This window comes from Belonocnema kinseyi, chromosome 6, assembly GCF_010883055.1.
Source record: "Belonocnema kinseyi isolate 2016_QV_RU_SX_M_011 chromosome 6, B_treatae_v1, whole genome shotgun sequence".
In the NCBI taxonomy this organism is placed as follows: Eukaryota; Metazoa; Arthropoda; class Insecta; order Hymenoptera; family Cynipidae; genus Belonocnema; species Belonocnema kinseyi.
The window spans coordinates 15721432-15747023 of NC_046662.1; the positions used below are offsets into that span (position 1 = coordinate 15721432).

Here is a 25592-nt window from a genome sequence, read left to right on the forward strand (position 1 = left end):
TTTTTACAAATATTTACCATCAATGTCTACAATATTTATGTTTAAGATGTTAGGTAAGAAACTTGGAACACATTTTAGAATGTTTATCTATTTTTGAGACTTAGGGGTTGCAAATGAGTGTTGCCTAGAAGATAGAGGATGAAACTTTTTCTTACAAATATTTACCATCTAAATCTACAATGTTTGTGTCTATGATTTTAGGTAGGAAACTTGGAACACATTTTAGAATTTTTTATCGATTTTTGAGACTTAGGGGTTGAAAATGACTGTTATTCTCTATCTAGGGGATCAAAAAATATTTTTAAATGTTAATCTTAAAAATCGACAATATTCATGCTTCAGATTTTAGGTAAGAAACTTGGAACACACTTAAGAATTTTTTATCGATTTTTGAGACTAGGGGTTAAATTATTGTGTTATTCGGCATCTGGGGGGATGAAGCATTTTTTTTACAAATATTTATAATCAGAATCAACAATATTCACGCTTAAGATTTCAGGGAAGAAACTTGGAACACATTTTATAATTTTTTATCGATTTTTGAGACATAGGGGTTGCAAATGAGGGTGTTGCTTGGAAGCTAGGGGATTAAATTTTTTGTTTTTTATTATTTACCATGAAAATCTACAATATTCATGTCTAAGATTTTCGGTAAGAAAATTTGAACGCATTTTGGAATTCTTAAATCGATTTTTAAGACTTAGGGGTTGAAAACGACTGCGTTTACCGACAGTTAGGGGTTGAAACTTTTTTGCAATTATTTCCCATCAAAATCTATATAAGGGGAGACCCCCCTACAGCAGATAATCATTAATTATAAACACAGATATAAGTAAAATAATTAATTATAATTCTAATAAATTAACACTGTTTTGTCTGAACTATTAATTACGTTAAATTAATTTTTTGACATACATTATTCATTTTAATTAATCATCTACTGTTGGATCATTATCTATTGTAGGGTGGTCTTCTCTAACTATTAATGTCGCAGATTTTAAGGAAGGGATCGTCCATAAACTACGTTACCAATCTTGAGGGGGCGCGGGTGTTCACGCTAAGAACTACGGTTTTTAATAGGGGGGGGGGGGGGGGGGGGGGGAAGTGGAAGTAACCTTACAAACTTAAATTAAAGTAGTCCGGCTACTGGGAAAGCTAGTCAAAGCTTTGTCGATAATTTTTTTCTGAAATTTGGAATTAAATACAACATTTTTCCAGGATATCAATTCCTAAATTAGCTAACAAACTATATGCTGATCAATATAAATAAAATCTTTTTTAAATAATAATAAAATGGAAATTTAAATGTTGATTTGACTCGATTCTAGCTACATTTTTTATTCTATAGGCTACATTTTGCTAAAATTAAGCTCAAATGCCATGCAAGCAAGTATAAATGAGCAGTAATTACAATTTTGCATTATATTTTCTCTCTGAAAAAATGTTTTTTCAAACATAAAAAATTAACCATTTTTGGTACTCGCGAAAGGCCTCTTCATAAGCTCCCATGTTTTTTGACATGACTTTAAACAGTGATAATCTAAATTTTAACCTGGAAAGGGCCCCTAAAAAAGGCATTACGTGAGAGAGAACTACTACCTTAAATTTAGTACGTGTTTCCTCATGATAAATCTGAACAAAGTATTTTTTTCTATCTGTTTTTAAGAATCATACCCTTTCTGTCATTTTTCGCTTAAATGCGAACTAAATTAATAGAGTAAAAAAAAATCAACAACTTTAAGTTGAAAAGTCTACTGTTACATTTTTTATTTGGAATTTATCTCTTTTGATTCAAAATTGTAGTAGTTGGTTGAAAACTTTATCATTTTGTTGAAAATGCCAGTATTTTCTTAGAAAGTTTTTTTTTTTTGTCAAAAATTAAGATGTGTGGTTAAAAGTTGAACTACTTTGTTAAAATATCACTTATTAGGGTGTAGATTTAGCTTCTAGATTGAAAAATTAACTATTCCAATTTTAGAAAATTAATCTTCTGCTGGGTTAGTTGAAAATTCATTTGATTTCTGAGAAAATAACTATTTTTCCAAAATTCTCTTATTTTTTGGTTAATAATTAATTTTTGAAACTATTGGACGATTCTACAATTCGGTAGAAAATTAAACTATTCGGTTGAAAAATAACTTTTTTTTGCTAAAAATTCATATTTTTGGTTTAAATTTAACTATTTAGTTGCAAATTATTTTTATAAGGATTTAACTTTTCGGTAGAAAATTACATTTTTTGTTCAAAAATCATATTTTCGGATTGAAAATTCAACCTTTTTGTAGATACTTCGTTCTTTTGGCTTTAAAATTCCACAGTTTTGTTAAAAATTCTTATTCGTTGGTGAAACATTAATCTTCTTGCTGAAAAATTAATATTTTTGGTGAAAAATTTAACTATTTAGGTTAAAAATGCACATTTTTCAAAGATTTACCTCTTTGGTTTAAAATTTTACTTTTTTTTTTAGATTTTTATTTACAGACCTTAACAAATAGAGGTACATGGTTCAAAATTTCAGAAAAAAACTTTGCTGAACCATTTTTCAGCCCAAAGAATATTTTTTTTGCAAATATAATTTTTGAATTTGTCTCGTGAACAATGCAAGATATCGCAAAAGAGTAAGAGATATTTTTCATTAGACTTTTTTGGCAGTGCAAACTTTTATGTTAACATTTTTCGTAAGAGTCGTTGTTTTCCAAAAATTCAGAAAATTCAATTTTATGAAAAAAAATCCTGACAACAAAAGTGAGAAAATCATTTTTTAATATTTTTGGGAAAAACCTCTGCTACCTTGTTAATTTTGAACCTTTTTTTAAATTTTCTTGAACAATAAATCACAAAATTCCAATACAAATAACTTCGTAGAAAATTATAATTTTTTTGTCCCTATAATTTGAAATGGTTTTTGAAATTGTCTATGTTTTTATTGTTAGGGGCGGGGCATTGACTTACGCTATTGAATGGTACAATTTGTACGCAGTATAATAATAGTATACTATGTAGAAATTGTATATAAATAATACACAATAAATAATAATAAATAGTAAATACAGGTATCAAATTCATCTTGCCAATGACTTCAATAATTTCACAATTATTACCAAAGATATCAAAGATTTCTAAAAAATGTCAAAGAATTTAAATATTTTGCAAAGATTTTGGATCAATTTAAAAAGTTTCACAAAGCTTTAAAGGATTTTATAAGGATTTTACAAAGCTTCAAAATAATCCAAGTATTTCGTGAAAATTCCGGATGGATATAAACGATTTCAATTACATTACAAAGTTTCCAATTATATTTCAAAGGGGGGACAAAGATTTTAATGATTTCCCAAAGACTTCACAAATATTTAAAAGGTTTTGGATCGAGTTAAAAGATTTCTATGATTTCCCAAAAATTTCACAAAGATTTCAATCATTTCAAAAATTTTACGAAATATTTTTAATATTTCGCAGAGCTTACCAAAGCTTCCAGAAAGGTTTCACAAAGATTTGAGAGAGATTTGAATGATTTCCCAAGGATTTCAAATAATTTCTTAGGATTTCGGATAGATTTCAAAGATTACAATAATTTTACAAATATTACGAAGTATTTCGCAAAGCTTTCGGATATATTTAAAAGTTTTCACATCGATTTTAAAGATTTCATAAAGATTTCAATAATTTCCCAAAGATTTCGCAGAATTTTTAAAGATTTCGGATAGATGTAAAAGATTTCACAAAGATTCAATTATTTCACAAAGATTACAATAATTTCAAAAATATTAGGAATATTTATAATCTTCCGCAAATATTTTCAAAGCTTCCAGGAAAGGCTTCACAAAGATTTTACACAGATTATAATGATTTCCTAAACGTTTCAAATATTTTCCAAAGATTTCGGTTAGATTTAACGGATTTCACAAAGACTTCATTTATTTCACAAAGATTTCAATAATTTCAAAAATATCACGAAATATTTGTAATATTTGGCGAAGATTTCCAAACCTTTCAGAAAGGTTTCACAAAGACTTGACAAAGATTTTAGCGATTTCCCAAAGATTTCACAAAACATTTCCAATATTTTACAAAGATTTCCAAAGCTTTCAGAAAAGTTTGACAAAGACTTGACAAAGATTTTAGCCACTTCCCAAAGATTTCACAAAAATTTCCTATATTTTGCAAAGATTTCGGATAGATTTCAAAAGGGGGACAAAGATTTTCATGATATGCCAAAGATTTCCCAAAGATGTTTTATAGATTTAAAAGATTTCTATAATTTTCCAAAAATCTAACAAAGATTGTTATAATTTCAAAAATATTACGAAATATTTGTAATATTTCGCAAAGATTTCCAAAGCTTCCAGAAAGGTTTCGCAAAGATTTTACAGAGATTCTATTGATTTCCTAAACATTTCAAATATTTTGCAAATATTTCGGATAGATTTAACGGATTTCACAAAGACTTCAATTATTTCACAAAGATTTCAAAGATTTCAATAATTTCAAAAATATTACGAAATATTTTTTATATTTCGCAAAGATTTCCAAAGCTTCCAGAAACGTTTCACAAAGATTTTAATGATTTCCCAAAGATTTCACAAGCATTTCAAATATTTTACAAAGATTATTTCGGATAGATTAAAAAGACATCAATAATTTTACAAATATTACAAAATATTTCAAAGATTTCACAAAGATTTCCAAAGCTTTCAGAAAGGTTTCACAAAGACTTGACAAAGTTTTCTGCGATTTCCCAAAGATTTCACAAACATTTCCAATACTTTGCAAAGATTTCGGATAGATTTCAAAAGGGCGACAAAGATTTTTCATGATCTCCCAAAAATTTCACAAAATTCTTCGAAGATTTCGCAAATATGTTTGATAGATTCAAAAGATTTCTATGATTTTCCAAAAATCTGGCAAAGATTGTTATAATTTCACAAATTTTAAAAAATATTTTTAATATTTCGCAAAGATTTTCAAAGCTTTCAGCAGGGGTTCACAAAGATTCGACAAAGATTTCACGAAAATTCTAAAGATTTCATACATATTTCGGATAGATTAAAAATTATTTCAAATCTTTCCAAAAATTTCAGAAAGATTTAAATGATTTCACAAAGATTTCAGATAGATTAAAAAAATTGCACAGAGATTTCAATGATTTTTTTAAAGATTACGCAAAAGATTTTACAAAGATTTCGACTACATTTAAAAAATTTCCCAAAGACTTCAATTATTTCACAAAGATTTCAGATAAATTTTCCTAAAAATTCTCCCAGTAGGAATTTAGGAAATATTAATTCAGAAAAGTAAACAGGCTAGTTTTAAAATTAAAATAATCGTTTTCAGTAGATTTGAGAGCCACTGTTTTGAGATTTCTCATTTGTACCGACAAGAAAAATAATGTGATTTCCCTAGCAAACTGGAGATGGAGGCACGTGTTTTATTCCCGCCAACTCCGTGGACAGGAACATCGACCTCTTCCGCTTCTTCCTGCCTGTGGCAGTCACTACAGAAAAGCAAATGGCAGGCAATTTAACGGGGTTTCCAATTTACTGATAAATATTTAAGTCAAGTGTCTCGTGCTCAGTGAACGACAATTACTATAAGGAGAAATACGAGAATGGCAACCTGGTAAGTATTCTTTCAATATGATATGTACTTATTCGCCTTTATTCGAGTCACAATAAAGAATTAAATTTCCTGGGTCGCGTCTCCTTTTCGATCACACGAGCTCTGGCAAGTTTGTGTTTATATTTATGCTCAGTTATTTTTTTCCTCTTTTTTTTGGTCTTCACGACAGTGTCGCCCCGGGCCGTTTTTACTCATTTTCTCTCTCCTGTCTAAGCTTACCTATTCTGGAACTCTTTTTAATTTGTATTTAACAAAATTATTTTCCATGAAATGGCCTAATTTGGTTCAAAATGTTGAACATACACTGTGCGCACCTTGCTTTCTCTTATTACTATATACTCGGAAAATGGACTCATTATTGCATTGAGTCGTTATCTCCAAAGGGTTTTCTATTTTCCGTGTTTATTTTTTTATTGATCTTCTTTTTTCGATTTTTCGGGGAAGACAGCTGTTGCTAGGTGGGACTGTCAACTTTACGAAAATAGAATGATTTTTTTTTTTAGAAGTTGTCATCATTTTTTTCGCACGTGTGCATATAATAGAGTTTGTTAATAATTTTTTTCTTCATTTGGGACAAGCATCCAAGCTCTTTTATTAAAATGTTTAATTGTTGCTTGTAAAAAAAGTACTTGTTTACTTTGATTACTTTTTCGTATTTTCGAGTAAAATGGTGTGAAACTTTTGGGAAATCTTCTTTCTAGTCTAAAAGTAAAATACCAGTTACGGAGGTTGAAAGCATTTTAATTTTCCATAAAAAAAACTGACATAAACACATTTTTTTAAAGAATTTTCATATTTCCAATGTTTTTGTTTTTCAATAAATTTCTATAAATAGCTTAATGTAATGTATGAATTAAATCAATTAAAAATATGGATTTATTTCTTATTTATTTTAATATTTACAAAGCTGAGCTTAATTGTTAATGTAGGTTTCAATAATTTCTAGTTTTTAGCTCTATTCGTCCATGGATGTGATGTTGCTTCAAATTGTATTTTATTCATTTTTAGGTTATACTTTTTTTGTTTTTGAAAATTTTAAATTAAATATTTGAATTTGTAAACTAAAAAATATCACTTTTCAACCAAAGTGGAGTAGTTCAATTTTTACTGAGATTTAATGTTCAATAAATAAAATCAACAAAATACGTTAAATGGTAAAACAGATTAATTTTCTACCGTGCAGTTGCATTTTTAATCAGAAAAATTGATTTTTTGCCAAAGACGGGATTTTCAAAAAAGTACGCAAATTTTTAACCAAACAGTCAATAAGAAATTTAATTTTCAACCAATCAGTTGAACTTTCAACAAAATAGTTAAATTTCAAGTTAAAAAAATTTAATTTTAACGAAAAAAACAACGAATTTTCCTCTAAAATAATGAATCTTCAACCAAAAAAATTAACTTTTAAGAAAGTAGTTCAAATTTCAACCAAGGAGTGGGATTTTAGATTCTATTTTTTTTCGTTTCTGAACATTTTAAATTAAATGTTTGAATTTTTAAACTAAAAAATATAATGTTTCAACCAAAATGGAGTAATTAAATTTTTATTTTGAATAATGTTTAATAATATAAAAAAAACGAAACAAAATACTTGAATTCTGTGCTGAAACAGATTAATTTTCAACTGTGCAGTTGCATATTTTACCAGCAAAATTGATTTTTTACCAACGACGGAGTTTCAACAAAATATGCAAATTTTTACGCAAACAGTCAAATTTTCTACAAAATTGGTGCATTTCCTCACTAAAAAATACGATTTTTCTAGAAATCATTTGAATTTCAACTAATCAGTTGAACTTGCACCAAAATAGTTAAACTTTAAGTTAAAAAAAATTAAATTTCAACAACAAAAAACAACGAATTGTCCACTAAAATAATGAACCTTCAACCAAAAAAATTAACTTTCAAGAAAATAGTTCAAATTTCAACCAAGGAGTGGGATCTTAGATTCTATTTTTTTTTCGTTTCTGAAAATTTTAAATTAAATATTTGTATTTTTAATCTAAAAATTATAATTTTTCAACCAAAATAGAGTAATTAAATTTTTATTCTGAATTAATGTTCAATAAAAAAAGATTCAACAAAAAACTTTAATTATCTGCTAAAAAAGATTAATTTCAAACTGTGCAGTGGCATTTTTAACCAGAAAAATTGATTTTTAACCAAAGACGGAGTTTCAACAAAATACGCAATATTTCAAACATACAGTCATATTTTCTACTAAATTATTGATTTTTTCTCACCGAAAATACGATTTTTCTATAAAACCGTTGAATTTTCAACAAGAAAGTTAATTTTCAACCAATCAGTTGAACTTTAAACAAAATCTTTAAATTTTTAAGTTAACAAAATTGAATTTTAACAAAAAACAAACAAAAAACGAATTTTCCACTAAAACGATGAATCTTCAACCAAAAAAATTGGCTTTCAAGAAAGTTGTTCAAATTTCAACCAAGGAGTGGAATCTTTAACCGAAAAAGATAAATTTTCAACGAAAAATGTAATAGATGATATTTTAACAAAATATTTTAATTTAAAATAAAAAGCTGTTGGATTTTACTAATAAAAACAAAACTATGACTTTTCAGTAAAAAATTAATTTTCCACGAAACTGATGCATTTTTACACAACAAAAATGAAATTTCAAACCCGGAAAATTATTTTTTTTACCCAAAAAGGAGAATTTTGAACTGAAAAAGAAATTTCAATTGAAGAGATGAATTTTCAACTAAAAATATAAATCTTCAACAACAAAATTATTTCTTAACAAACTGATTCAACCAAATCTTTTAAACAAAATAGTTAAACAGTCAATCAAAGAAGATTCATTTTTAACCAAAAAGTAGCATTTTCATAAAGAATGACATTTCTACTAAAGCATCTTAAACTAAACATCTTCTACTAAAGCATCTTAAATCAAACAGATAAATTAAAAAAATAATAGTTGAGTTTTCTATTTAAAAAGATTTCAGTGGACTCTTCACTATCAAAATATGAATTTTTAGACCAGAAATAAGTGTCTACGAAAGAAATTTAAATTTTAATACAAAAAGACAACTTTTTAATTAAAAAGCATGACTTTAACGAAATTGTTCAATTCTTTACCAAACAGTTGATTTTTTTCCAAAACAAGTAACATTTCTCTCAAAATAGATAAATTTGTGTTTAAAAAAAATTTGGAATAGTTAAATTTTCATTCAAAAAAGATTCCAATTGACTTTTCAGGTTCAAAATTTGAATAAAAAAAAAAAAAAACAGTTTCTAAGAATTTTTCCCACCTTTATCGCTTTTGAAAGAATTCCCCTTTTTGTAAAAGAACTCCTCTTTTTTCCCTGTATTCAATAATTTTTCCCTTTTTTTCATTTTTTAGCTCAAATGCTAACGCAATTAATAAAACCTAATAATAAAATCCAACTGTTTATGTTTAAAAGTTTATTCTTTTTTATTGAAAAGCCTATTATTAGATTGTTTGTATACAATTTTGGGCGGTTCAAAAAAGCCAATTGTTTTGAAAAGAAAATTCAGCGATTCGATTCAAAGTTTTCTGTTGAAATTGTCCTCACAAAAAATCGTTCTTTTTGTCTTCAAAATGCAATTATTTTGTTTTTGGTTAAATTTTAATCTTTTTTGTTTCAAAATACGACCATTTTGTTGAAAATTAATTTTTGCATGTTAAAAATTCAACTATTCGGTTATACATTTAACATTTTGTTAAAAATATAATTTGTTATTGAAAATTCAGCTATTTGTTTATGAATTCATCTTTTTCGTTTAAAATTTTTACCATTTTGCTTAAAATTCATATTTTAAAGTTGAAAATTCAACTGTTTGGTTAAAAATTCCACTATTTTGTAAAAAAAAACGAATTTTACGATTAAAAATTTAACTATTTATTCGTTAATTCTCATTTTTTGGTCAAAAATTCATCTCGCTTGTTTTAAAATTCAACTATTTTGTTAAAATTTCATGTTTTCAGTTTGAAAAATCAACTATTTTTTTTCACTAGAAAAAAATCTTAGTTGAGGATTCAACTATTTTGTTGAAATTTCATCTTTATTGGATGGAATCAACCATATTTAATTTGAATCAAAAACCGCTTTTTTTGTTGAAATTCCAACTATTTTTTTTTCATTGAGACTTATTCTTTCTAAATTCTAAAATTAGCCTTTTTTGATTGAATTTGGTTGTTTTTTATTTAAGAATGAAATTTCGTTTAGTTTAAACATCAACCGTTATATTTTTTTGTTGAAAATTTATACTTTTTTGTCGAAACTTCATCTACATTTTTGAAAGTTGAACGAATTTTATAAAAAAAACTTTTTTGTTTGTTTGAAGATTTATCACTTTAGTTGGAAATTCATCTCTCTCTTTAAAGTTTTTTTTTGTTAAAAAATTTTGTTAACAAAAAATGTAACTTTGATTTTTGGCTGAATATTGAAAACCTGTATTTTCTGCTTGAAAATTTAATAATTTGTTGAATAAATTTGTTTTAAAATTCAACTCTTTTATTGAAAATTCATCTTTTTTGGAAGAAAATTCATATTTTTTAGTTACCAAAATGCTTAAAATTCTTTTTTTTTTATTAATCTGTTTTAGTTGAATACGTTTTCTTTTGTTGCGAACTCCTCTTTTTGGTTGAAAATTGTTATTTTCTGCTTGAAAATTAAATAATTTGTTAAATAAATTTGGTTTAAAATTTATTGAAAGGTGAACGACTTTTATAAAAAAAATAACTTTTTTGTTTGTTTAAAGATTTATCATTTTAGTTGGAATTTCAGCTCTGTCTTTAAAAGTATTTTTTTGGTTAATAACAGTTTTTTAACCAAAAATGTAACTTCAATTTTTGGCTGAAAATTGAAAATATGTATTTTCTGCTTGAAAATTAATTAATTTGTTGAATAAATTTGTTTTAAAATTCAAGACTTTCATTGAAATTTTTTTTTCTATAAATAAAATTAATATTTTTTAGTTCAAAAATGCTTAAATTAAAAAAAAAATTAATCTGTTTTATTTGAATCACGTATTTTTTGTCGAGAACTCCTCTTTTTGATTGAAAATTGTTATTTTCTACTTCGAAATTAAATAATTTGTGAAATAGATTTGGTTTAAAATTCAACTTTTTATTCAAAATTCGTCTTTTTTGGAAGAAATTTTATATTTTTTATTTGAATATGCTTTTAAAAACCTTTTTTCCAAATGAATCTGTTTCAGTTGAATTACGTATTTTGGTAAAAATTCATCTTTTTTGGTTGAAATATCAAACATTATTTTGTTTGTTGAGTACTCCTCTTTTTGGTTGCAAATCCAGCTAATTGGTTCAAAGGTAAACTACTCAGTTGAAAATTCATTTTTTGTTGTTAAATTTTGATCTCTTTGTTTTAAAATTCAATTATTTTATTGAAAATTGGTTGTTTTTCTTTGAATTCTCCTGTTTTTTGAAATAAAATAAAAATCTTTTTTGGTCGAAAATTCGATTACTTGTTTGAAAGTTGAACTAACTTGTTTAAAGAATCTTTTTTTTTTTATTAAAGATTCATCTCTTCGGTTGAAAATTGAACTATTTTGTAAGACATTCATTTTTTTGGTTTGAAAATTCAAGAATTGGTTTTTTGTTTGAAGTATAACCAATTTCTTGAAAACTCGATATCTCGGTTGAAAATTCATCTCTTTTGGTAGAAATTTTTTTTTTTGTTAAATTCAACTATTCTGTTTAAAAAGGAATGGATGAATACAATCATGAACATTAGAAGATTTTAAACCACTTACTCGAAAATTTGAAAAGTCATTAAAGTAAAAAAGTACCCAAAAAAAATTATTTCCAAGATCTTTTCTGAATTTTAACATCTACCGTAAGTATTATGACAAAACTTCTGTTGACAGTTTATACATGATAATTTGTGTAGTAAACTCAACATTGGAATGATAATTCAAAGCGCCAGAACCTCATTTATCAGAGAATATGACAAGTTATGAATTTGTTATTCATATTGTTATCTTTCCTCAATCGTAGAATATTTTGAACAGAGTCAAGGGCGAATAATCCATTATAAAAATCTTATTTGTTTATCAATTTCATCAAATTACCCTGAGATTGTGTTTATACTTAATTCAATAACAGGAGAATTTTCTTTATTATTCAGATTGTCTTTCTTGTATGAGATGACAATAATTGAGAAGCGAAAAGATGTCCTCATTACAAGAAGTAAGCAACCAACTGATGAAATCTGTTAAGGAACTTGCGGATTGGGAATATCCGTTATCTCAGGTACACTAAATTAAATTAATTTAAAAACATAATTTAGACATTTTATTCCAATGCCTTAATTTAATATTAATTTAAATACTTAAAGCTCGCTTTATTTAAATTATATATTTATTATTAAGTAGTCTTATTTTTTTCAGATCCTCGAAAGATATTCCTGTTTATTGGAAAATCCAATCGAGATTAATTATGGCGAAGCGGCCCTAATTGTTCAGAATTCTGTGGACGTTTACACAAAAAGAGTCGATTCTCTCGACAAGGAAGTCCTTTGTTTAAATCAAAGCTTTATAGAACATGAGTAAGCCCTTGTTTCAGAGTTCAGTTTTTTTTCATCCCAGAGTTGCCACAAGTTCTAAAAGTTCCGGAATAGTCATGGAATTTTGAAAAAGTTCTGGAAAATTTGTCGCATTTTTAAAAAGACACTATTGATGATACTTTTAAACACTTTTTTTTAACGATTTAACTATTTTTTTACTTTGTTTTTTTTTTTCAAAAAAGTGAAATTTCAAACGATTTCAACAAATTTAAAAGGTTTTCAAGACATTTCAAGGGATTTCTTAAAATGTTAAGAGATTTCAACAGATTTGAAGGGGATTGAATGAATTTTATAGGATTTTATAGCTTTTTGATTGTTTAAAAATATTCCAAGAATTTTTAAGCTTTTTGAAATTGCAATTGATTTCATAGAATTTGAAAGCTTTTAAAGTATTTTTTTAAATTTCAGGAGGTTAAAAATATTCCAAAGGATTTAAAAAGGATATTAAATATATCAAAGGATATGGATTTTATGGGATTTTATGAGGTATCAGAGAATTTGAAAGATTTAAATTTTTTAAATTAAATTCTAAAAGATTCGAAGATTTCGAGGATTTTTTCCAGTATTTCTAACAATCGTAGGAACAATTCGATTCATTTTAAAAGATATTTAGAAGTTCGAAAAAATTTTTAAAATAATTTTAAATTTGAAAAAATTTAAAACGATTTCTAGATTTCTCATGATTTTGAAACAAAAGTTTGAAGCTTTTCAAGGATATTTAAGCTATTTAAGAGAAAAATAATTTAACTTCTAATTTAAGAAGTGTTCAGTTTAAAAAGAAATTAATTTTCACATTTTTAATGTACTTAGCTTAAAATTGCTTAAAGTAATATAATTTTAAAAAATTTTAAGTTCATTGATTGATTCTTTAATTTAGAGGATTGAAAATTATAAGGTAGAATTATATATTTGGAATTGAATCATCCTGTTTATTTAATATTTAAAAAGTTGAACGATACTGTTTTTGAAAATTTATTCTACTATTGACACTATTTTTTAATTTTCAAACGATTCGTAGGTCCTTGATTATAATTCGAGAATCAAAATAATAAAATCAGTGATAATTGTTTAGAAATAAATCATTATAAATATTCTATGAAAATGTCTAAGAATATCTACAAAATATTCATGAATTTTTACGAAGACTTCTACGATTTTTTAAAATAGTTACCGTGCAAAAACTTGTTTGAATTTTAATAATATTGGGATATTTTTTTTGGAAAAACATCAATTTTTACTTCTACAACTCTACCGTTTCGAATTTTGGAAGAAATTACAGTGAATTTATTTTTTGCCCGAGAATTTTACAAATTACAGAAATAAAATCGGTCAAAGTTCGATTTTCACAATTCTTAAAATAATTAGTTGAATTTTTATCTTCTTCAAATACGACATCTTTCATTTTATAATGGGTGATTCTAAAATCTTTTACTAACAAAATTTTCCATTTTAGATTTTTATTTTGAAGCGTACATTTTTAATATAAAGAATTTTAAAATGCAGTCTTGGAAGACTAAAACAATTGAAAGTTAAGAGCGTTCGAAATTGCAAATTTTTTACAAAAAACATTTTGATTTGATGAAATGTAATTATAAATTAATTAATTATTTAAAAAATTGAACTATACTCAAATTATCACAGGGTGGTCGCTGTACCGGGAAAATGAGAAATGACCGGGAATTTTACCAAATTTTTAGAATAAAAATTTTGTCCAACTTTGATTTCAGCCGTTTTTTAAATAATTTTTCAAATTGTGATTTTTATAAATTATTATATCCTTTAGTTTAGAATACTTAATTCGAAAATCTTTCACTTTAAACATTTTTCATTTTTAATTTTTAAGCATTTATTTTAATTGAAAGGATTTTAAAATGCAGTTTTAAAGGTTAAAAAAAATAAATAGAAGTTTTTAAAATCAAAGATTTTTTATAAAAAACAGGGTGGCTGCCGGGCGGGAAACCGGAAATTTTACGAATTTTCAGAAGAAAATCTGCCCAAGTTCGATTTTAACAATTTTTTAAAATAATTAAAGTGCAGCTTTGAAGACTTAAACAATTAAAAAACAATTATTAAATTTAATAAATAAATTTTTTAATATATTATTTCTATTAATTTTCTTAGCCATTAAAAAATGTGTGCGTCTTACTATTTTCAAGTTAAAAATAAATCCATAATAATATATTCATAATCAGTCATAATTAATGGTTTTTATTAAATTTAAAATATAACAATTGAACACTTATTATTTGTAGAAAAAATTTGAGTAATTTTAAGAGATATTTAGAAGTTTTAAAAAGATTCAAAATTAATCAAAAATTTTTAATTATTTCAAGTAATTTAAACGAAGTGTCAAAATTTTTTTCGGAACTTCTAAATATATTTTTAATTTAATTGAAACTTTCCTACAATTTTTCAAAATCCTAAAAATTAAAAAAATCCTTAAAATCTTTCATAATTTTTCAAAGTAAAAAATGATTTTCAATTTTTCTAAGAATATAAAGAAAAAATTATATTCGTTTGAAGTCTCACAATTTTTAAAAAAATTCTAAATTTTTTGTTGAAATTTGCAAAAATCTACATTTTATTTTAAACTAGACTGTAAGTATTTGAAACTGTTTCAAATTCTAAATTTAATTCGAATCTTTTTAAAACTTCTAAATATCTCTTAAAATTACTCTAATATTTAAAAAAAAGTAAGTGTTCTATTATTATTTATAAATTCAAATCTTTTTCAAATTTGCAGGATTTTCTAAAAGTTATAGAAAAAATTCAATTCATTTCGAAACATATTTAAAAGTTCCGAAAAAAATTCAAAAATTATTTTGATATTGGAAAAATTTTAAACATCTTCTAGATTTCTCAAGATTTTGAAATAAAATTTTAAAGCTTTTGAAGGATGCCTAGACTATTTAAAATAAAAATAATTTAACTTCTAATTCAAGAACTGTTATGTAAAAAAATTATTTTTCAATTTTTAATGTGTCTAGTTTAAAATTACTTAAAATAATCTAATTTTGAAAATTTTAAAAGTTTATTGCTTAATTCTGTAATTTAGACTATTGAAAATGTTAACGTGGATTTATATTTTTTGGAATTTAATCTGAATCTTTGAACTCTATAATTTATCAAATTTATAAAATTTGCAGTTTATTTGCATTTCATTTAACATTGTTTAATTGAAAAGCGTTTGTACCTGCCATTTGGTACGACTAAACTTTTGAGCATTTGAATACACACGTTTTGAATTGAAAAACTTTTAAACTTAAATTTTAGAAGTTTGGAATTCAAGGATTCCACTTTGAATGCTTTAATTTGTATTAACCCTGTTTTTGTATTAACCCTGTATTAACAAGTAAATAATAATTTATATGTTAACTCGATTTTAAATCCGTTTAAAATTTAAGAATTTCCAGAGTTCAGATTTAAAAATTAAATTGTTTCAATTCGAAAGCCTTAGGCGTAAAAAAATGAAAATAATTTGAAACAGAATTGTTTGAAATGCAAAGCCTTGAATGGTTAAAATTTCAAGGAGCTTTTAAACTTTGAACGTCACGATTTTAATTGTTTTATTTAAAAAATGATAAATTTGTAAATAAAATTGTCGAATTTTGATTTATAAATAACAATTAAACACTTATTCTTTCTAGGAAAATTCGAGTGCGAATAGCCATGGCCTAATTCAAAACAAAATTTAAATTTTCGTAGACTTGGAACAAAAAATGCATAAACTTTTATGAATTGTGAAAGGCTTCAAAAGAATAAAAACATTTTCTTAATATTGCTGGGAAAGTTGAAAATGATTTTTCATTGGAAAAATGATTTGAAATTCGAATATTTTTTAAATATATTTAGAAGTTGTGAAAAACTTTTAATAATAATTTTAAATTTGAAAAAAATTTGAAACACGTATATTTTTCAAGGCCTTGATATAATATTTTGAAGCTTTTATCTAAACTATTTAAAGTAAAATTTTTTCAACTTCTAATGTAAAAATTGTTCAGTTAACAAAAATTTATTGGTTCAAGTTTCAATATTTCTAGCTTAAAATTGATTAAAAAACGATAATATTTTAATTTTCAAATTTATTGATTGATTTTTCAATTTAGCGCATTGAAAATAATAATATGGATTTATGTTTTCGGAACTAAATCTGAATCAGTGCACAATTTATAATTGGTAGATTTTAATGTTAAAAATTAAACAGTTTCAATCAGAAAGTCTTATTAGTTAAAGAAATGTAAATGCCCGATTGAAACTTTATTAACTCTTTTCAATTTCAAAATAACTTCAAAATAATATATTTATAATTAAAGGCTTTTATTAAATTTAAAATATTATTTCCGTCTAAAATATTCCATTTTTAAACCATTCAATTTTAAATTTTTTAATGAAGAAAAATAACAATTTGATATTCAGAACGAATGATTTATTTATTCAGAAATAATAAATTTAAAAAAATAATTTAATGGTTTAAAACAAAATATAGATTTAGGCAGATTTTCAAACAAAAAATTTAGAAGCTTTCTACAATATTTGAAATACTTCAGAAAAATAAAAAGTATTTCCCTGGAAAATCGAAAATGAACTTTTATTTTGGAAAATTAATTTTATGAGAATGTTTTTAAAAATTGAGAAAGATTGACAAAATTATTAAAAATGAATGTGGATGGTTTTAAACACCTTTTTTTAATTTGGCAGGATTAACTTAGAATTTCAGGAAAATTGCAAATCATTTTAAACTATGTTTAAAAGTTCTAAAAAAATATTTAAAAAAATTAAAATTTAAAAAAATGCAAAACCAAATTTAAATTTTGCAAAATTTTGAAGCATTTTAAGGATTTTTAAACTGTTTAAAATTAAAATAATTTAACTTGTAACTTTTGAAGTATTTTGTTGATAAAAAAATGTAATCGTTCAATTTTTTAAGTTTCTAGCTTAAAATTGTTAAAAAAAAAAATTTTGAAAACTTTTAAATTCATTTTATGCGTGTAAATTATTAAGCATTTGAATACAACATTTTTGAATTAAAAAGCTTTTAAAAAGTTTAAGATTCAAGAGTTCAACATTGAGTGCTTTAATTTGCAGTTCAGTTTTTAATGCTTTAAATGGAAAACTTTCATTTATAGTCCGATTTTTTAAATTTCATTGACTGTGAAAAAAGTTTCTGAACCGGTAAATGACCGGGAATTTTTTCTTCTATTAAAACAGCCACCCTGAAACTTTCATGAATTTCTATGAAATTATCTAAAAATTACTACAAAATATTTATGAATTTTTACGAAAATTTCTAATCTTATCAATTTTTGAAAAATGTTTCAACTTTGATGTTATTGGAATATTTTTTTGTAGAAAATATTTTCTAGAACTCTGTTTTAAATTTTGAATATAAATTTTTCTGTGATTAAAATCGTTAAAACTATTTTTTTTAAGAAACTTTTTTAAACAAATAACTGTAGTTGAATATTATTTAAGTATTTTCGAAAAAAAAAAAATAATTACAAAAAGAAGTGACTAATAATATTATTTCAATTTTTAAAACCATCGACAACTTTTATTCGTAGGAAATTAGGAAATTGTAGGAAATTATGGATTCAGGGTTCTGCATTTTCCTTATTTCGAACGTAATTCTTATTTTCTTACAAAAACCTATGAAAAATCAAACCATCATTTTTGGGGTGTAGATTTATATATTTTTTTCTTACTAATTAGCATTATGGAATTGATAATTGTACATTTTCCTATTTATTTTCAGAGAATTATAGCTATTCACAATTGTGTATAGAAATTTGTAATTTTTCGCAAAATAATTATAAAAAGTTAAGATTGCATTTTTTTACTTTAGACATTCATAATATTTCGTGTATGAAAATTATTATTTTTATACAAAATCATAAAGTTTCACATTTATCCATTAAAAATCTTGATTTTTTAAGAAATTGAACGTATAATTACGTAGTAATCAGCAGAATATGTTGAAATTGAATATAATTGACGGGATACAAAAATGAAAATAGACCTGCAATTTTTTCAAAAGTAAACCCAGAAAATTCATGAAATTTTGAAACCGGAATTTTGTAGTAACCCTGTATTATTCAAGATTCATTTTTCCCTTAAATAAATACAATTTCCCGAACAGAGCCCAGGAAGAAAAAGCAAAAAATAAGAACAAGGAGCGAAAATCGAGAAAGACAGTTATCGATTTCGACAACTTTGAGCCTCTCAATTTTGAAAAAGAAGTTGGGAAGAATATCAGCATTAGAAATCAAGCTCAAAAGCCTGTGAAGCTCTTAAATCGCCGATTTACACAGTTGGAAACGAGCGCTGCTCAAGTGCGATTTCCGATCGAAATCTGCGACATTCATGGCGAAGCTATTGGAAAAAAGTACGACTTTCGGTGTAATCAGCAGCTTACACTGTCAGGAATGCTGGTGGATGAATCCATGCCAAGTGGTAAGAATTACAAATTATTTCATATAAGGGACACGACGTAAATTTTCATTTATTTCCCTTTTTTTTCTGTCCACGTAACCCCTTAACGGAAAAGCATAGTAGGAAAATTAGTATAGACCTATAATGATTTTCCTATAAAGAAATTTCTGACATTTTCGCGATTCTATTAAAATTATTACAAGAAAATCAGTATAGAAATAAATAAGGTTAAAATATTAAAATAATTGATGCAAAAAATAGAGGCACTCAGGGTGTCTCGCTGGACCGGGAAAACGGAATTTTTTTTACCGGGAATTTTACAAATTTGTAGAAGTAAAATCTGTGTCCACTTTCGATTTCAACAATTTTTAAATAATTAGTTGAATTTTTAGTCTTTCTTAAAGACTTGAACAAATAAAAAATAAAAGTCTTTTATGTTGAAAATTTTGGGGAAGAAAACATTTTTGTTTAATAAATACATTTTTTTTAATTTATCTGAACTTTAACTAATAAAAAGTGAACAAGTCTAAAATATTCAATTTTTAACCCATTCAATTTGAAATTTTTAATTAAAAAAAAAGGATTAATTTATTTAGCAATATTTGAATTTTTATTTAAGACAATTAAATTGAAACCAAAGATTTAAAAGTAAAGAATCTTTAACTGAATTGTTTGACATAGAAAATCTAGAATCGTTAAAATTTCAAAGAGCCTTTAAACTTTGAACGTTTCAATTTTAATTGTTGTATTTGAAAAATGCTTAATTTGTAAGTGAAAATTTTAAATTTTGACGTATAATTTACAAATGAACATTTGTGTAACAAATTTGAGTAATTCTAAGAGATTATTTGGAGTTTCAAAAGGTTAAAAAATATTTTGTTTAAATCTTTGAAAAACTTTTTAAATACTCTGTTAAAATAATTTTTCAAAATGAAAAGTTATTTTTAATTTTCCTCCTATGAATCTTAAAAAAATGTTTTTATCCTTTTGAAGCCTTTCACAATTCTCGAAAAGAGTCTTAATTTTTTCGTTTAAAATCTGCGAAAATTTAAATTTTGTTTTATATTAGGCTATCATTAATAGTTGCTATTTCAACAACAAAAAAAGAATTTTTTAAATAAAAAAATTTTCGATTTAGCCAATAAGAAGGCATTTTCAAAGAAAAGAAATTCGTCAACAAAATACTTGAATCCTGTATTAAAAAAGATTAATTTTTAACTAAACATTTGCATTTTTAACCAAAAAAATGTTATTTTCTATCAAGACAGTCGCTTGTTCAACAAAATACATAAATTGCTAACCAAATAGTTACATTTTTTTACCAAAACCCAGAATATGAGTTTTCAACCAAAAAGGCTAGTTCTTAACCAATCAGTTGAATTTTCAACAAAATAGGTCAATTTTGAGTTTAAAAAATTCATTAAAAAATGTTTAAATCTTTGAAAAGCTTTTTAAATATTCTCTTATAATAATTTTTTAAAATGAAAAATTATTTTTAATTTTCCTATGAATCTTAAGAAAATGTTTTTATTCTTTACTCAAATTTCATCTACAAATAATAAATGTTCAATTGTTATTTATACATCCAAACTGTAAAGAATTTTTCTAAAATTTCTAATTTAAGAAGTGTTCAGTTAAAACTTTTCAAATTTTCAATATTTAAAGTTTCTAGCTTAAAATTCCTTAAAATTATATAATTTTGACAATTTTAAAGTTCATTAATTGATTTTGTGATTTAAAGCATTGAAAATGATAACGTGGATTTATTTTTTTTTATATTGAAAAATGTTATTACCTTTAATTTTATACGCGTAAATTATTGAGCATTTGAACACAACATTTTTTAATTAAAAACTTTTAAATTTAAATTTTTAAAGTTCATAATTTGACAGTTTCACTTTGAGTACTTTCATTTGCAGCTCAGTTTTTATTACCTCAAGTGGAATTTTTTTTAACTTTAATGTTCCTTTTTTTTTAATTTCATTAATCGTGAAAAATGTTTGCGAACCGAGAAATGACCGGGAATTTATAATTTATTTCAAATTATTTCAAGGAATTTTACAGGATTTCAAGAAAGAACAACTTGATTGAAATTTTTTTTCTTTCCTGAATAACAAATGTCTTTTTAATTTTAAAATTCAACTATTTTGTTTCAACTTCATTTTTCTTGTTTGAAAATTTATATCTTTCTGTAGACACTACACCTTTTTTTGTTAAAAATACAAATGTTCGGATAAAAATTAAATTTTGTGTTGAAAATTAGACTGCATTGTAGAAAATTCGTATTTTTGTCTCGCAAAATCAACAATTTGGTAGAAAACTTAACTATTTAGTTGAAAGTTTGTGTATTTTGTTGAAAAATCGATTTCATTTTGGTGAAAATTACTTGTTTTTTTTTTTTTTTTTTTTTATTGAAAATTGGTCCTTTTTTGGAAATTCAAGTATTTTGTATAAAATTCATATTATACGTTAAAAAATTCAACAATTTGGTAGAAAATTTGATTATATAGTTGAAAACTTTTTTATTTTCTTGTAAAAAATTAATTTTTGTGTTCAAAATGCAACTTCTCGACTTGATTAATTTAATTAAATAATTTAATTTAATTAATTTCAACTGCTACATTTTTCGTTACAAATTTAACTTTTTAGGTTGAAAATTCCACTTGTTGATTGGAAGTTGCACTAATTTCTTAAAGTTTTTTTTTTGTCGTAAAAATTATTATTCTTTTTTGTAAAAATTATATTTTTTAACTAAAAATTTAACTATTTTGTTGAAGAATCAAAGGCTTGGTTAAGAATGAACTTTTTCTGTTGAAACGTTTTGTAGAAAAATTCGTATTTTGCCTTAAAAAATTCAACACAAAAAAAAAATACGAATTATAAACAAAAAGTAAATTTTCTAGGAAATAGTTAAATTTGCAACCCAACTGTTTCTCTTACTACCAAAAAATATGAAAATTCTGCCAAAAAAGATGAATTTTCAACCAAGAAAAATTTTTTCAGTCAAGAAAATTAAAAAAAAATTTTTTAAACTACAGATATGAATCTTCAAAGCAAAAACATGCATTTTCTGCAAAACATTTGAATATTTATCACCAAAATCCGATTTTTTAACCAAATATATTAATATTCAAAAAAAGATTTGATTTTCGCCCAAAAAGATTTAAATTGAATTTTAAACACAAAAATACGAATTTTAAACAAAAAGTAAATTTTCTAGGAAATAGTTCAATTTTCAACTAAACTGTTTCTCTTACTACCAAGAAAGATGAGAATTCTGCCAAAAAAGACGAATTTTCAAACAAACAAAAAATTATTTTTCAATAAAAGAGTTGAATTTTCAACCAACAAAAATTTTTTTAACCTACAAATATGAATCTTCAAAGCAAAAACATGCATTTTCTACAAAACATTTGAATATTTATCCCCGAAATCCGAATTTTTAACAAAGTATATTAATTTTTTAGAATTATAAACAAAAGGACATTTTCTAGGAAATAGTTAAATTTTCAACAAAATAGTTACATTTTTATCTAAGAAAGGTGCAATATATCTACTAAAAAAGATAAACTCTTAAATTAAAAAGACAAATTTTTAGAAACAATATTTTGCTTCGAAAGTAGATTTCAGTTGACCTATCAGCAACAACTTATAAATTTTAAACGAAAGTTTAATGTTCCACGAAAACAGTTAATTTTTGAACCCAAAAAGACGAATTTTTACAAAACAGTTGAATTTGCAACTAGAAAGGATGTCTATTTAATAAAATTGCTAAATTTTCAACCAAATAATAAAATTTGTAACTAAAAAGATAATCTTCAGGTAGAAAGTCTTTGCCAATTTGCAGAAATTGTCTATATGAGTGAAGGACTCTTTCCGTAAAAAAATCGTAACAAATTGTCTCGAAATCTAAAAAAATTTCTGTTATTTTCAGACTTTGACCAACCGACACCTCTTGTCTTCGACCAAGATATGTTAAATGTGAGCATCAGTTCTCGAACGACTAATTCACCCCCTCACTGTTCCGATTCCTTTTTTGAAGACAATATTCAGAACAGGATAAGTCCGGAACGCGAAGAATCCAGCTTGAGCATACCGAACAGTACAAATGGAAATTGTTCACAAGAGGATCTTGGCTACTTTTCCTTACCTGCAAATAATGCTAATGAGCAAGTTCCTTCTACGATAAACGAATTGTCTACAATAAACGAAACTTCTCAAAATAATGAAACCTCTCAAAATAATGAATCCCATCAAATTAATGAATTATCTCTAAATATCGAAGCATCTATAAATGACGAATCATCTCAAAATAATGAAACCCTTCAAACGAACGTATCATCTCCAAATAACGAATCATCTCTGAATAACGACTCGTCAAAAAGTGATTCTCTGAATTCTGAAAGCACGCCTGAAATCAACGGAACGCTAAATTCAAGTGATGACTTTTCCGCGACTGTTCAAGAGAATTCTGAGGATTCTCTGCGGAATGCGGAATCGAATTTGGGTTTAGATTCTCGAGAAGAAATCGATGATGATGCTGATCATTTCGATGAGGGTTTGGATGATCGTGAGGAAGAAGTGACTGATAATGAGGATTTTCGAGGATTCGAGCTTTCAGAGATTGTTAATAATGCTGGAATTCAGTTGGAAGCTGCTGGTCAGCAACCGGTTGTGAACGGCCATTCCAATCCTGAAAATCAAGATGAAGAGGAAGAAGCTCCCGGAAATTGTAAGGAGACTGATTCAGGCTACAGATCCGGAGAGTCGGAAGATTACGAAATTCCTAAGAGGAGGTATATTCTTTTTTATTTTTATTTAATTTCAATTATTTTAGTTTATTTTAATTATTTTATTTTTCTCCATAGTGTCTAAACTATCTGGAAAAGTTGAATTTTTTAAAGAGAATTTTCTCTATACCAGAAAAAAAAACCTTGAAATGTCAGCGAATTTTTTAAGTCTGAATTTTTTCGAGAAAATGCTTGACTTTTTTAATTGCATTTCCTTTTTTTTTATTTTTATTTTACTGAAAATTTATTTTTTTGATTGAAAAATTATGTGTTTCATTAGAAAGTTAACAATTTGTTTAAAATTTTTACTCTCCCTTTCTTGAGTGAAAACTCTTTTTTCTTTAGTTAAAAATTGTACTCTTGTTGAAAATTCTTCTTTTTTTCATTCAGCTGTTTTTTTTATTGATCTTTTTGGCAATGAAAATTTAATTATTTAGTTAAAAGTTCATTTTTGTTAAAAGTTAATTTCTTTACTTGAAGATTCATCATTTAAGTTGAAAATTCATCTTTTTGATTAAAAAAAAGCTACTTCGTTGAAAATTCGTTTATTCATTGGCTAAAAATAAATTTATTTTTACTGATATAACTTTTTCAGTTGTAATTTTAAATATTTTGTTGCAAATTTGTTGTTTTATTTTCCGTTGAAATTTTTTTTAAACTGAAAATGTAACTATTTCAGTCGAATATTCCACCATTTTAATCAGAAATTCATCACTTCGATTTAAGATAAGTATTTTTAACTAAAAATTTAACTATTTAATTTTTGGTTCAAAAGTTTATTTTTTTTTAGATGAAATTTCATCACTTTGTGTCAAAATGGAACTATTTTTTGGAAAATTACATATATTTTTTTTGTTTACATTTCTATAAATAGGAAATGTAACTATTATAATTGAACATTCTATCATTTTAGTTGAAAATTCGTCACTTTATTTAAACATTAATTTTTTTAATGAAAAATTTAACTATTTAATTTTTTGTTTGAAAAGTTATATTTTTTTATTTGAAAATTCGTCTTATTGTATCAGAAATTTAATCTTCTTGGTTGAAACTTAATCTTTGTGGTTACAAATTCAATTATTCTAGTTAAAAATTAATAATTTTAGTTGAAAATTCATCTTTTTGGTTTTAAATTCAAATATTATATTTGAAGATTTATCATTTTAGTAAAAAATCCATTACTTTGTGTGAGATTGTAACTAATTTTATGAAAATTATTCTTTTGTTAATCAAAGAGAAAAATTAAAATGTCAATATTCCAATTGAATATTTCCTCATTTTAGTTGAAAATCCATCACTTTTCTGTAAAATATACTGATTTTTAATTTTTTTTGATTATTATTTTTTAACTGAGAATGTAAATATTCGATCATTTTAGTTGAAAATGCATCGCTTTATTTGAGTATTAATTTTTTAAATACAAAATTTAATTTTTTATTTAAAAAATTATCTTTTTTAGTTGAAAATTCGTCTATTGTGGCAGAAATTTAATCTTCTTGGTTGAAAATTAATCTTTTTGGTTAAAAATTCAATTATTCTAGTTAAAAATTCACAAGTTTAGTTAAAAATTCATCTTTTTGATTTCAAATTCAATTATTATATTTGAAGATTTATCATTTTAGTAGAAAATTCATCACTGTGTGCAATTTTAACTATTTTTTAAACATTATTTTCTTTTTAATTTAAAACAAAATAAAAATGACAATATTCGAATTGAATATTTCCTCATTATAGTTGAAAATTCATCACTTTTCTGTAAAATATACTGGTTTTTTGAAATTTTTAAAAATTATTTTTTAACTGAGAATGTAAATTGTAAATGTTAAAAATTTAACTATTTAATTTTATCTTTTTGGTTGAAAATTAATTTTTTTGGTAAACATTCATAATTTTAGTTGAAAATTCATCTTTTTTGTTTCAAATTCAACTCTTCCAGTTGAAGATTCAAAATAATTCATTCATTGTGAATTAAAAAATATTTTCTAACTTTATTCATTAAATTATATTAAACTAATTAAAGGAGTATCTTCTATCAATTATATAAGAGGAATATTATTAATTTTAATAATTAATAAAAAAAGAATTATTTTTTATTATAATTGAATAAGTCATCACTTTTATTGAAAATATGCTGGTAGAAAAATATAGAAGATATAATTTGATATCAGAAAAAAGAAAT

General features: G+C 24.4%; 1 protein-coding gene across 2 annotated transcripts in view; it reads left to right on the forward strand.

Moving 5' to 3' along the window:
• LOC117174929 overlaps positions 1–25592 on the forward strand; it is an 85550-nt gene that overhangs the window by 51356 nt on the left and 8602 nt on the right. For both annotated transcript variants that reach the window (XM_033364386.1, XM_033364385.1), the window contains exons 4-8: positions 5401–5616; positions 11757–11881; positions 12019–12176; positions 18331–18644; positions 22558–23419. In XM_033364386.1, the coding sequence (XP_033220277.1) occupies positions 11801–11881; positions 12019–12176; positions 18331–18644; positions 22558–23419 (1415 nt within the window). In that variant the 5' untranslated portion in view covers positions 5401–5616; positions 11757–11800. The remainder of the gene's footprint in view (positions 1–5400; positions 5617–11756; positions 11882–12018; positions 12177–18330; positions 18645–22557; positions 23420–25592) is intronic.